The sequence below is a fragment of the Bos indicus x Bos taurus genome, chromosome 24 (genome assembly GCF_003369695.1).
Source record: "Bos indicus x Bos taurus breed Angus x Brahman F1 hybrid chromosome 24, Bos_hybrid_MaternalHap_v2.0, whole genome shotgun sequence".
Taxonomy (NCBI): domain Eukaryota; kingdom Metazoa; phylum Chordata; class Mammalia; order Artiodactyla; family Bovidae; genus Bos; species Bos indicus x Bos taurus.
In genome coordinates this window covers 7,520,066-7,534,720 of record NC_040099.1, presented here as the reverse complement: position 1 = coordinate 7,534,720, position 14,655 = coordinate 7,520,066, and the positions used below count along the sequence as shown (strand labels likewise).

The 14,655-nt window shown below is 45.3% G+C and overlaps 1 protein-coding gene across 3 annotated transcripts in view; it reads right to left on the bottom strand.

The window, feature by feature from the left end:
* The window catches only part of CD226 (CD226 molecule), a 110,356-nt gene that overhangs the window by 70,939 nt on the left and 24,762 nt on the right, over nt 1–14,655 (bottom strand). For all 3 annotated transcript variants that reach the window (XM_027526036.1, XM_027526037.1, XM_027526035.1), the window contains exons 2-3: nt 11,879–12,042; nt 11,235–11,570 (exon numbers count right to left, since the gene is read on the bottom strand). In XM_027526036.1, the coding sequence (XP_027381837.1) occupies nt 11,235–11,570; nt 11,879–11,924 (382 nt within the window). In that variant the 5' untranslated portion in view covers nt 11,925–12,042. The remainder of the gene's footprint in view (nt 1–11,234; nt 11,571–11,878; nt 12,043–14,655) is intronic.

Below are 14,655 nucleotides of genomic sequence, written 5' to 3'. Positions count from 1 at the left end.
TCCTTAAGTATTCCGGTAGTTAAACGGTGCACAGAAACGCAGAACAGAATTCATGCTCAGACACCATCCTCACCGGCCCCACTAAGCCCAGCAGGTATGACGCATGTGGCTATTCACAGAGTTATTAAATGTGAATTCTGCATCTAATATCTTTGTCCTTAGAAAGCTTTCTCTATCAATCTTCTATGGAACACAGGTCTTTCTCTCTAGGCAGATTATGAAGGCTTTTTTTTTTTTTAATGTAAGTGGGTTAAATGGCTGAAGTCAGGGAAAATTTTCTCACATTGAGATTTATTGGGTAGTGAATAATCTCTCCAGGGAAGTAGCAGAAGCCCCATCAGCTACGTTATTTAATTAAAACTTTTGTGGAGTAAGGAGAAGAGATGGTGCCTGGAGGAATAATTTCGCATTGATCCCTGAAGGATGGACTTGATAAACTTTAAAATTCTTAATGGTTTCAAAATCTTAACTGTCTTCAGAAATGTGCCTGAAGGAACAGAAGAACCATCCTGCTTGCGACCTCCCCTCCCTATAAAAACGAAAGGAAAACAAAAACCAGGAACCAAAGGCAGAGACCAAGTGATTTTTCTGTCTATACTAAACCAGCCCCCTGCCCCAGCATCAGCTCAAAGAGACAGTGGGTTGCGGAGTCTCAAGCCGCTGGCCCTGAGAGCTTGATCTTTCACCTTGCTTCAGTTATTTATTTTCATTTCTCCACTTTTAAACATCCAAAATCCAGCATTTTTATCTAATAAAATGCAAAAGTATCATTTTATACTCAGTCAGTACTGTCAGGATGCCTGTCCCCATAAGGTTTCTTTGAAGGTCCCTGACACCACCTCTAATCCTATGAGAAGCTTCTGAGCAAAGGTGCAGTGAACACACCTTCTCACCCCTTCATAGGAGGAATTTTTTTTTTTTTTAAGAATCTAGAAGCTGAGATGGTGCAGAGGAGGGTCTCGGCGTGTGTGGGCTGAAGGGGTTCCAGTTAACCCAGGGGTAGTGGAGGGGGTGGCTCTTACTCATACTTGAAGCCACAGTCCCCACCCTGCACTCACACCCACACGCCAGCAGCACCCACTCGGCAGGCAGAGGAAGCGTGTTCCAGAGGCTGCGGTTGGCAGCCACCTGAGCGCTGGGGAGAGAAGGGCTGTGGTCACGAGCGACAGAAGAGTGTGAGCTGGAGGAGGGAAACCCGAGAGCTGTGTGTCTGCGCGGCACTAAGGCGATTTCGAGGGCTGCAGGCGAGTGAAGCGCACCTTCCTGCGGTCCCACCAAAGCCATCCCCCACCCCGGGAAAGGAGAGCAGCTGGTCAAGGAAGGAGTGGGCTTGTGAAGTCAACAAAAACGCCCACGGGCAAGGAGCGCAGCCAGTGGCCTCCCCTGCTCTGGACGGCCTGGGTGCATCTTCCCACAAGCCTGCATGACCATTCTCTCCAGGGATGCAGAGGCCTGGCAGAGTGGGAGGGATTGAGTGACCCAAAAGGGCTCTCAGGCAACACCCCAGAGAGAGGTCTGTGCCCCGGGATGGATGAACAGAAAAAACTACTCTCGTTGAAACCGAGGCAGAGGACGGGATGGCTCTTAACGGACATGAGTGTGAGCAAACTCCGGGAGATGATGAAGGACAGGGAGGCCTGGCGTGCTGCGGTCCACGGGGTCGCACAGTTGAACACGACTGAGCGACTGGAGAACAACAAAACTGAACTTCACCAGCCACTCGATTGTTGAGTTTAATTTTGTATACAAATCCAGTATTGCCTTGTTTCAGAGTCGTTTTTTATGTCTCCCTTTTTGATTTTTTATTACAGAGCTCTACCCCGAAGACCGAGAGTTGACTCTCATGGTGAATCTCAAGCATCTCCTCTAGGTTTAGCGACCAGAGAGCGAGTCAGTAGAAGCAAGCATGGCCCGCGTACTGGCGACTGTTCCACTTTCAGGCTCCCATTAATTTCACCCTTGAGAAGTTCAGTGACCGTGAACTCGCTCTCCACACGTCTTAAGATGCTCTTTATCGTCTGCCTCCTCTATCTGCTATTTTATTTCATTAAGGAGTGAGATTTCTCAGCCTTTAAAATATTTCTGCTTTCCTCAGCTGGCTATTTCTTATTGACACTATTTAATATCTTTTTCCCTTCCTTAAATGAAAAACTACTGAAATGTAACATTTTAGAGAACGCATTTTTCTTCTCATATATGTGTACAACACACAGTTGTATAGATGGGGAAACGCTCATGACTTACTTCTGAGCTTTTAAGAATGGACCTTAAGATCTTGAGTTTGGTATTTATTAATATCATTTATTATTATCTATTAGTAATCATTTGTTAATTCTTTCAATAGTAAATGTGAAAGAATTTTTCTACCTCACTTAAACAAACAAATAAAAAAATCCAACTCCAAAGCAAGAGCATACATCTGATGGGCAAAACTGAAAGAATCTGGCAGAGATGAGACATGCTGGTGTGTCCTGGTGACACTTGTAATGGGAGAGTAAGAAAGACCCTTTCCAGTGGCCTCTTAGTCCCGTCTGGAATTACCACTGAAAGACAAAGAAGCCTTTTAGACTAAGTATCCTCCTCCATCTCTTGTCACTAATATATAAGGTAGTGTTAGTTTCTCTGTTTTCTTCCTTTCTTCTGAATTTGGGATAGATAACACACCAACTGAATTGAGAGTATGAAAATATCTTGAGATAGATTGTAAAATATAATTTCCAAATACATCTGGATTCCTATGCCTCTTGAAGCATTAAGTCAGCAACACGCTGAAATAAACCAAGCCATGAACTGTAAACCAGAATAAACTGCATCTTCCCAACCCAGGGATCAAACCCAGGTCTCCCGCATTGCAGGCAGATTCTTTACCGTCTGAGCCACCAGAGAAGCACACGCCTAGGTGTTGTCTTGCAATGTGGGTTAAAGCAGAGCCAAAGTTGTCTACTTTTTAGATAATATTTGAAGTGATTCTCCTGAATGCTACTATCTCCTTATCCAAATATTCAAATTTACCTCCATCAGGGTGAACTTCAAATTCCCTGTTTCCAGGAAATTTATCCTGAATTTCCCGGTTGAAAGTAAATAGCACTTACTCTTGGCTTTAAATTATAATTTGCGATACACAACTTCTATCTCCCCTAATACTTTGTGTACGGTTTAGAGCTAAGATCGTGTCTCTCTAGTTTCCCAAGCACAGACATTATTTTAAATAGATCAGGCTCTCAATAAAGCCGTGATGAGTGAATTAGTGGATGAGTGATGTCATTCCCACAAATCAGCCCAGCCAGGTCTACCTGCCAGATCTGGGCCACTTTCCCATTTCCAGCTTTAAATAAATTTAAATCCTGAGATACCCCAACTTTAGAAAAACCAACTGACAAGACAAGAGCAAATATTGACATTGACGGGCGTAGCGATAAGACCCATCTAAGGCCAAGTGTCAGAGAAGGCAATGGCACCCCTCTCCAGCACTCTTGCCTGGAAAATCCCATGGATGGAGGAGCCTGGTAGGCCATAGTCCATGGAGTCGCTGAGTCGGACACGACTGAGTGACTTCACTTTCACTTTTCACTTTCATGCATTGGAGAAGGAAATGGCAACCCACTCCAGTGTTCTTGCCTGGAGAATCACAGGGACAGGGGAGCCTGGTGGGCTGCCATCTATGGGGTCCCACAGAGTCGGACACGACTGAAGCGACTTAGTAGTACTAGTAGTAAGGCCAAGTATGGACGACATACAGGGAGTCTCATCCCACCCAGGAAAGAACAAAACCAGAAAGGAGACAGTGAGGAACACCCTCACTGTCCGAGTTGAGATGGGAGCAGGTGGGGCTGGAGTGCCGAAGAAGATAGGGTGAGAAGCCTGCGTGATACAGCGACACAGAGCACCTCTGCCATGAACACAGTAGCTCCCACACCAAGAGCCCCCATCCTGCTTGAGTGTCCCCCACTTCCCTCCTCCCTGCCCCCAGCCCTCTCCAGTCTGTAACACAAATGCTCCCCACCAGCTTCAGTGTGACCATCCTGTGACGCGATGTTCTCAGCTTCCTCCCACCCATAAGAACTCGATTGGTTAACTGCCGTCTTCACATGTGCTGGGTGATCATCCAAATGTCTTCAGTCCTCAACTTTCTTTTGGTTTTCTGTTCCATAACCCAACCCATTAACTGGTCAAAGGCTACTTTTCAACTCAATGTATTTGAAACCATTTGCAGTTACTTCCTCTCTTCCAAGACAAGCCATCTCCTAAGTTCCCATCTTTCTAAATGAAACCATCATTTTTCAGCCCTTGGATTATAAAAATTTGGACCGTTTTCCCTCTTCTGGACCTCTAGCCCAAATCAGAATGAAGATCTCACCATTAATTTAGATAATTATCTGTGAATGCTCAAAATCGCAAGTGCATTCTTCTTCACTGTTTTTTTTGTTTTTTTTTTTATTAGAAATTCAATAGATTTAAGAGGAATTTCATGAAACATTTTTAAGGCAGATGGGAAACAAAGCTCCTGGATAAGAAAAACACCTGACTGGGAACTCGGAAGACCCTCGTGTCTCTCCTTGACTCCATCTCTTTCCAGCCTGTGCTTTCCTCAGCGTTTCAGCACATGTGTGCATCTCTAAGTAACATATCACTTAGCCCTGCATGTTTCTAAACTATAAAGGAAAGGAATCGCACCCTACGTGTTCTCCAGAAACCCTTGCTTTTTTCCTCTCACATGATGTTCCCCAAATTCATCCTGGCCGGGGAGCACCGTGATCAGTCATTCATTTGTAGGCTGTCACAGCAACCTGCTGCCTAAACCTTCTCAGGCATGTCTCCTACATGTGGGCAATCCCCAGAATACACAAGGGGGTGGAATGATTAGGTCTTAGGAATCGGATTCTTTAACTAAAGCAGTATCATTTTCCAAATAGATGTGATGGCTAAATTTAGGGTGTTAATTTGGAGAGTGGTTTTGGTTAAGTTGTTGTTCAGTTGCCAGGTTGTATCCAACTCTTTGTGACCCCACGGACTGCAGCATTCCAGGCCTCCCTTTCCTTCACCATCTCCCAGAGTTTGCCCAAGTTTGTGTCCATTGAATCAGTGATGCCATCCAACCATCTCATCCTCTGTTGCCCTCTTCTGCTTTTGCCCTCAATCTTTCCTAGCATCAGGGTCTTTTCCAATGAGTCAGTTTTAGTGAAGATTAACATTTAAATTGGTGACTGCTGAGCAAGAAGATTGGTCTCCCTAATGTGTGTGGGCCTCATCCAATCACTTGAAGGTCTGAATACAAGAAAAAGACCGCCCCCTCCCGCCTTCAGCAGGCTGCTTCCCGATGGCATCTGCACCATCACTGGGCCCTCCTGGGTCTCCACCTGCTGGCCCCCCCTATCCAAAATCACATGACACACGGTATTGACTCTGTTTCTCTGAACAGCCCTGAGTATTACCATCACCATTAACACAATAGATCCACCAACTTGCACTCCTGTCACCAGTGGATAAGCATTCCAACTCATAAAATCCTATTAATATTTGTTCACCTGCCCTTCAACTCTTCCCCTTCTATACGGCTGCAATGAGTTTAACATAGGTGGTGAGGGAAAAAACTGGTTTATTATGTGTCTCCCTCTGAAAACATTCAGAGACTTCCGATGGTCTACACTGCAGAGTCAAGTTCAAACTCCATCAGGCACAGCGACATTGGGCCGTCCAACATTTCCAGGCTCTTCTCTGACTTTCTGCTGCTTTGTGGGCTTTGGCTTCTTTTTTAAACACAGAATCTACTGTATAAAACCTTAGCTGGGCCCACAGAGAACCTCTGCTGTGAGCGCAGAGAGAGGGTCCCACTGTCACAGTTCCTTCTGTGACCTCGAGGCCGCCTCTCAGGCAGTGAGGGGCCCCGAATGAGGCTCAGGTGAGACCTGGAGCTCTGCCCTCCAGTCACACCATCCAGTCTCCATCTGCCTGAATCAGACTTCCCCATGCCCTTCTCGTGGCCATCAGCACCCCCACTTTTTTCCCTCCATTTTCAGTCTTTCCTTCCCCCAGGCTATGCTAAAAAATTCCTTGTAAAAATGTATTATGTATTAAATAAGCTACAAGGATATATTGTACAACACAGGGAGTATTAGTTGCTCAGTCGTGTTTGACTCTTTACGACCCCATGGACTGTAGCCCGCCAGGCTCCTCTGTCTATGGAATTTTCCAGGCAAGAATACTGGAGCGGGTAGACATTCCCTTCTCCAGAGGATATTCCTGACTCAGGGATCGAACTGAGTCTCCTGGACTGCACACAGATTCTTTATCATCTGAGCCACCAGGGGAATATTGCCAATATTTTTTAATGACCATAAATGAGGTGTAACTTTTAAAAACTGTGAATCACTACACTGTATGCCTGTGATTTATATCGTGTGTGTGTGTGTGTGTGTGTGTGTGTGTGTTAGTCCCTCAGTTGTGTTCCAACTCTTTGTGAACCCATTGACCCAGCAGGCTCCTCTGTCCATGGGATTCTCCAGGCAAGAATACTGGAGTGGGTTACCATTCCCATCTCCAGGGGATCTTCCCGACTCAGGGGTTGAACCCGGGTCTCCAGGCTTGCAGGCAGATTCTTTACTGTCTGAGCCACCATGGAAGCCCAGCTTATATCATACTGTACAGCAATCATATCATAATTTTTTAAAAGATCCTTCCAAGTCCTCCAGGTCCAGCAGGACCTGTTCCTCCTAAGCCTCCTTGTTCACACCCACTCTGCTGGCATCCGGCTCTCCTTCTCATTCTTTGAAAATACCACCTGGTTTCACCCTGGTGTTGCAACTTGGCAACCTTGAATTGGCTAATGACCCTTCGGTTTCCTCAGCTGTATTTGGAATTCCCAGGAGGCACAGTTGTAAACCTACCTCCCCATGCAGGAGATGCGAATTCAGTCTCTGGGTTGGGAAGATCCCCTGGAGGAGAAAATGACAACCCACTCCAGTATTCTTGCCAGGAAAATCCCATGGACAGAGGAGCCTGGTGGGCTACAGTCCATGGGGTCGCAAAGAGTCCAGTCCCACCGTCAGTCTCTTTGCAAGAGAGACTATAGTCTCTTTTGTACAGTCTGTGGAATAGCCAAGAGTTGGACATGACTGAGCAACTGAGCACACACAGAACGGGAACACATTACCTCCGACCCCACCTTGTTTCATGAGCATTAAACCAGAGGATAAGTATCTACCTCATGCACACCTGGCATGAGTCAGATTTAGCTAATCTGGTCAGAGTTAGCTGGTGGAATATTTGGGGTGCATGACACGTTTGGGGGGACACTTCCACCAATGTAACTACATTCACCCTGACTAGTGAAGCCAGAGACACGTGGGTTACACAGTCATTTTCTCCACAACCCCACTTCCTCCACAAACTCTTCCATGAAAGGGCTGCCTTTGAATTGTCCCCTCTCGAGATGCCTCAGTATATCTTTCCATGAGGCACTGAAATAAATGTAGCCATTCTTGCCATTAAATGCTCTAAATCAGTTACTGATTAAGAAATGCCTGCTCTGAAGGGAACGCACATTTTCACATAATTTTGCACTAACAATATCATTTATCCAGAAGGAGATCTTCAACGTGCTCTTCCACTCTGTGCTGAAAACTCAAGGAGGAGAAGGACCGCAGGGACCAGCAATGACGGGTGTCCCCTCAGCCCCCACCTGCTCACGTGTCCCCTGAGCCGGCACTTCCTGTCCTCTACTTGCAACTCGATCCAGTCGACACAAAAGCCTGAGAACTTGGACAGGTCACTAGACCTCACTTCCCTTCAGTGTCCTCACCCTCAAATCTAAGTTACATCTACATCCAAGTGCGAAGGAGGGGGAGTTAAATGAGAAGACCTCAGTAAGGTTGACTGAGCTCCTTGCACACTATCAACTTTCAGTAAAGAGGAGAAATCTGTATATTTAGAGCACACGTGGCTCAATGCTTTCATCTTTTTAAAGATCTTACAATGTGTTGTACACATGAAGATCTCTGGATTCTGAGTCCAATCTTTCACTGTTAAATAGATAACTACCCCTCTGCGTTATACAAGCAGGTGATGTTTGTAGACCCTGACATGCACTAAAGCACACATGGGACTTCCCTGGTGGTCCCCTGGTTAAGAGTCCCCCTGCCAAGGTAGGGGACATAGGCTCGATCCCTGGTGAGGGAAGATTCCACGCGCCACGGAGCAACGACTGAAGACTGCAGGCCCAGTGCCAGCGCTCCACAACAAGAGAAGCCAGTGCGATGAGAGCCGCGCACTGCGACTAGAGAGTACCCTGCTCGCTGCAACTAGAGAAGGCCCACGCATGGCAAGGAAGGCCCAGCACAGCCAAAAGTAAACAGATAAATACGTTCTGAAAAACAAAGCACGCAGGGAAGAGCTTAAGTATAGTTAAGATTAATTTTGAAATATAGCTACTATATTTTATAAATTCACTATCATTCTTAGCTTAAAAGAAAAAATGAAACCCTCCAAATCTCAAAAGTGAATGAAATACTCTCACCAGCTGGTTAATGCAATCTATCCTTTAAAAATATAAATGATCAAAAACAACAGCAAAATATGTTTAAGAATACCATCATCAGAATTCCGGCAACAAGGAGAGTTGGCCTTTTCTCTGACTGGTGACTGACTGACAATCTCACCACAGTTTCTGAAAAAGTCCCATATGGCAGAGATCTCCCTTTTCCTCAAAATAACAACAGGGAGAAATAAATCTGGATGGGGGAAAATATTGCCGAAGTCATTCGTACATGGTGCTACAAATCCTACCTTGGGGTGGCAACCATAATTTAGTTCTCAATAATTTAGTGCTACCCTGTATCCTTAAACCCTCAGAAGAGGTCAAGCTACATGTTTTTGTTCCAAATAAAAATTGTATATATTTAGGGCCTATACCACAAAATGGTATGTAGAATAATTGCTATAGTCAAGTTAATTCACATATCTTCTCCCCACAGTTACATTTTGCTGCTGTTGTTGAGAAGAGCACCCAACATCTACTCTCTTAGCAAACCTCCAGAGTTCAAGATGATGACATTAACTATGGTCTTTACACTGAACATTGGGTCTCTAGACTGATTCCATCCATGTAACTTCAACTTTGTTCTCTGACCAACATGTATCTCCCCAACTTCCCACCTCCCCGCCCTAGTAACCAGTGCTCTACCTGTGTTTTGTTTTTTTTTTTAAAGAAAAGCCTTTCTCACTCACAGTGGTTATTTTAAGACAATTGAGCATAGACATGTCAGTTCTAGAGACAGAAAAATACAAACTTTTATACAAAGCGTTTTTTTTTTTTCATATAAAGAAGACAGTGCTAATAAATCATATTGAATCAAGACCTTGAAAGAAGCAGAAAAGTCTGTACAGATCTCAAATACACCCATGAAAAATATATTACCTTGCTGCTGCTTCATAACACAGTATTTTCACGTTTTCATTTCACTGGAGTACAGCTGGTTTACGGTGTTGGGTCCGTTTCAGTTGCACCTGTTTTCAGTTGACTGTTCTTTGACAGAGATCAGAATACCTGACTTGGAACCCAAACTACAAAATCTCGCCACCCGAGGCAGGGTGGGGAAGCATATAGGTTTCTGGCCCAGGTGGTTCAGGCCGTGCATCCAAGAGCTCACCCCAAGACCCTAGTCATCCTCTGCCCCACCTGAGTGGCTCATCAGAGTGGACGAGACACTGAAGACGTGCAAACAGCTTTTAATAGCTTTCACCAGCAAATGAGAGCTTGAGTGATGAATGAGGTCTTTAATAAGTGAGTATTTAAGGAGAGATTTTGCTGATTGACACTCTGTAAGGCTCATTCATATGCACAGAATTATTCTTAAGCTTAGCTAAAGGGAAAACTAACACATGGAAGTTTGTCTCACCTCCTGACCATTAGATATTCCTATGTACTACTGTAAGTTGTTCTTTATAATACGGATTCCTTAAAAAGAGAGCACTGTATCAGGTGGTATATGGTGTGCTCTGCTGGAGGTCTGTTTGGGATACAACTTGAGAGACACCAGACAGGAAACACACAGTCCCGAACTTTTGCCTTACCCAGTCTATCTAAAAATGTCATCGTTAGTCATTTTGCATCAAAAGCACAGGCCTACCCTGGTGGTCCAGTGGTAAAGAATCCCCCTGCCGATGCAGGGGACACAGGTTTGAGCCCTGGTCTGGGAAGAACCTGCGTGCCATGGGACAACCAGGCCTGTGCATCACAATGACTGAGCCAGCGTGCCAGGGTCCAAGAGCCACAAGAGGAGCCACCGCAAGGAGGACCCAGCACCCCGCAACCAGAGAGGAGACCCTGCTCACCACAACTAGAGAAAGCCCACGCGGCCATGAAGATCAGCACAGCCAAAAATAACAGAAGAAAAACTGTTTAAATTTTTTAAAAATAAAGTAAAAGCACAAGCAATAATAATACCTACCAATAATAATAATTCCCCGGCTATCGAGGACCAAGTTCTTTACATATCTGATCCCTAAACCATTCAACAAAGAGAATGGAGCTATTAACTCAATTTGCTGTTTTGGAACCTGAGATTCAGAGAGACTGAGCAGCTAATTCAAGGTTATAAAGGAAGTAAAGGCTTTAAAACCGAGTTTTTCCAAATATAATACCCCATCCATGTGGGTATTCCTCGCAGGACTCACTCACTCACTAAGCACTGAACCACAGTCACTGGCAGACATGGCAGGAAACACTTAAAGAGCTCATTTGATTCTTCCTGAAATGACAGCTTGCAACTTCTAAAGCATCCTTTCTAGTGAAACTTGGGTGAAGAGAAAACAGGAGCCAGGGCTTGAACCCTGCCCAGGACTCACTAATAAACCCAGATTTGCTGTCACAGAAAGGACTGAATGCGCAGAGCTGAAGCACTTGGAGTCTTGCAAAAGGAAATGGGACCACCACACAGCGGGTGACTGGCCCCAGAACCCAAACACTGTCCACAGCAGCTTCACTGAGGTTCAAGTTCTCATCAAGGCAAGGTAAAGCCTGTGCTTTCTCCCATGACATTTGAATTCACGAGATGATAGCACATTAAGAAAAATGGAATTGATTCACAGTATTATTTCTTTCAAACAACAATACAGAATCTAGAAATGCAACTGGGAAATGACACAAAAATAGGGTAAGGCATTTCACAGTTGCTACATGGTCTTCGTAGAACCAAATATTGGAGGTGGGTGAAAAGGTAAACGAAAATGTCACTTACCTGGTGGGACCACCTGTATCACCTTCTCCCAGGTTCCGTGTGGGAAAGTATGCAGGAGGCAGGAATAGAAGCCCACGTCCGCCTCAGAGGCATTGTGGAAGGACAGGGTCATGTCGTTAGAGGCCATGGTGTGATTTGAGAAGTAGACCCTATCAGTGTAGGCCTCTCTTATGATCCCATGGAATGCAGGGTTGAAAATGGCCATGGACTCTCTCTCCATCTTAATCTTGAACCACTCCATCTGGGTTACAGTGTCCGCTAATGGATACACACATTCTAGGGTCATATTCTTAGCAAGTTTAACAGTCGTGTCCCAAAAAATCTCTTCACATGGCGCTGAAAGACATGTCATCACGTGAGTTCAATTAGACTGAAACACCAGAGAGATATCAGAAACTTATTCTAGACCTAGGAAGATAGTCTTGTAAATACTTATAAATACATTGGAATCACGGTAAAGGCTGGCAGTTTCTATCTTAGCCTAAAAAGGTTTCCACTGCTGATTATGGGCATTCACAACTTGTAGTTTTTCTGAACAAGTAAGAAGTTATCTAGACCAACCCAGAGCGTCATAAATTCTGAACGTGTCACAGTATAAGACTTGAAAAAGGAGTAAATTCTTTAAATGAAGACATTATCGTTACCTGTGTACACATAAAGAATTGCCAAGAGGAGGGTGAGGTGATCCATCTCTGGAAGCGTCGGGGAGGCCAGTTTCTAGAAGGACAATTTATAATGTCATCTGCAGAGCCCTGCCAGCAGGCACTGCTTCCTTCCTCTCAGATCCTATCAGCAGCGTCTTCTTTATCTGAAGTGTGAACACAGGAAAAAAGGTCTGAGGTTCAAAGTCAGGCTCACTCGCGCAAGGATGGGTAGATTCGAATTACTTCTCTCTTGGGGAAATGGCTTATTTTCAAGCTTTCGTTTTCTACAAAAAACTCGCTCATCAAACAAATGTGGTCTGAGCGCATGCTCGGTGCCTGGCTCTGCTCTAGGTGATGAGGCTGGACCAATAAATTAAAAAAAAAAAAAAAAATCCTTGCCATCATGCACCTTACCTTCCAGTGGGAAGAGACAGAAAATAAAATAAGGAAGTATGGGGTGTGGTGAGGCGGTGAGTGTACGAAGGAAAACAAAGCAGGGCAGGCGATGGGGAAGAGGTGGTGGTGTTCCCCATGGAAGGAGGGCCAGGGAGTCTGCACTGAGAACAAGAGAGGGGAGCAGAGTCTGCCGGGTGTGAGGAGGGGCCTGAACTCTACCAGCGTGGCTGGCCCACTGTCACAGCCAACCCGTCACCTCTGACTCTTTGCTGACCTCAGGCATTTGCTTTGGGGGTAAATTAAGGGACTGCAGAAGGCCCTCCAGAGTGTGGCTCGGGTTATATACACCTCTGCCTCTTTGCTGACCTCAGGCATTTGCTTTGGGGGTAAATTAAGGGACTGCAGAAGGCCCTCCAGAGCGTGGCTTGGGTTATATACAAATACACCGTTGTTTTTTTTTTAACTTTTTATTTTGAAATAATTGTAAAGTCACAGGAATTTTCCAGAGAAGGCAATGGCAACCCACTCCAGTATTCTTGCCTGGAAACTCCCATGGACTGAGGAGCCTGGTTGGCTGCAGTCCATGGGGTCGCAAAGAGTCGGACACGACTGAATGACTTCACTTTCACGTTTCACTTTCATGCATTGGAGAAGGAAATGGCAACCCACTCCAGTGTTCTTGCCTGGAAAATCCCAGGGACAGGGAAGCCTGGTGGGCTGCCATCTATGGGGTCGCACAGAGTTGGACACGACTGAAGTGACTTAGCAGCAGCAGCAGCAGCACAGAAATTTTCAGAAAAAGTACAGAGAGGGTCTGTGTACCCTTCACCCAATTTCTCCTGATGCTTCCATCTTACATAATCCTAAGAGGTGCATCATTGCTCTCCTTCTCTTGTAAAACAATATTCAGTTTCCTGAGAACTTGCTGGGAGCATACTACAAGAGACAATGAAGAAGAATGCACCTGACCCCCTGATGAAACGGTTGAAATAAAAGGTGGGTTAAAAATGGAGAAAACAGGGAGCAGGAACCATTAAAGGCACCTTTGCCTGATGCTGACTCTGAGCCTATGTGATTCCATATAAAAAATTCGCCAGTATGTGTCTTCTCCTTCACATCAGTAACTAATGTGGGAACTTCAAGTGTGACATCAGAAATGTAATGATAGGGTTTTCCTGGTGGCTCAGGGGTAAAGAATTCGTCTGCCAATGCAGGAGACACGGGTTCAATCCCTGGTCTGGGAAGATCCCACGTGCAGCATGGCAACTAGGCCCGTGCACCACCACTACTGAGCCTGTGCTCTGGAGCCAGGAGCCCAACCACTGAAGCCCGAGCGCCCAGAGCCCATGATCTGCAACCAGAGAAGCCACCACGGTGAGCAGCCCCCACAGGGCACCAGCCCGCCACACCTAGAGGAAGTCCCGGCACAGCAGTGAAGACCCAGCACAGCCAAACATAATAAACAAAATTATTTAAAAAAAAAAAAAGGTAACGATCATCAGAACAAAACTCTAACGTGTCTGTAGAATACTGCACAGTGCTTTCTTATGTCTACAGAGCACTCTGTTTTCCAAAACCTTTCCTCTCTGTTTTGTGACCTAGTCCGATGAGGCAACTGTCATCTTTGTTTTGTAAGTAATTTGATAAAAAATTTTACTGAGCCCTGTCTCAGGGACCCTGATTAGGTCCTGGAGACACAAGAATGGTCTCTGCCTTCCAGTCATGTATAGCACATCGTATCAGACAGATACAAGGAGCAATTTATGATAACAAAACTAAATCATTTCTATTCAAGTTGTATGACCGAGTTTTACGACATCCCAAAGAGGAACAAATTCATTCTATCAGATTTGGGGAAGATTTCATAGGAAAGCTGCACCTCTTCCTGGGCTTTTCCACCTGAATGAGACTTTCCAAGTAGAGAAATGGGAAGAGGAGGGAATGCCCTGGTAGTCCGGTGGTTAGCACTGGACGCTTTCACCGATGGGGCCTGGGTTCAATCCCTGGTCGGGGAACTAAGATTTCACAAGCACAGCCAAAGAAAAATGTGAATGATATCATTAAAAAAGACAGAGAGAAATGGAAAGAGGAGATAAAGGTGCATAACACGGGGCATTTTCAGGAATGATGTGACTACAGCCTAGAGGGGTGGGAAGGGACACAAATGAAGTTGCGTCTGGATCCAAAGGGTCTTAAATGACATCCAGAGAGGAGTTCAGACTTGGCAGCTATTTTACCACTGTTGCTCCAGCACCAAGCATGATTCCTGGGACATGTATTGATGGCATAAAGAATCCCAGCTCCAGGAGGAAATGTAAAAAATCACTGCAGCTGAAGCCATTGAGGGCAGATGGAGACAGAAAATGACAAGAGATTAGACT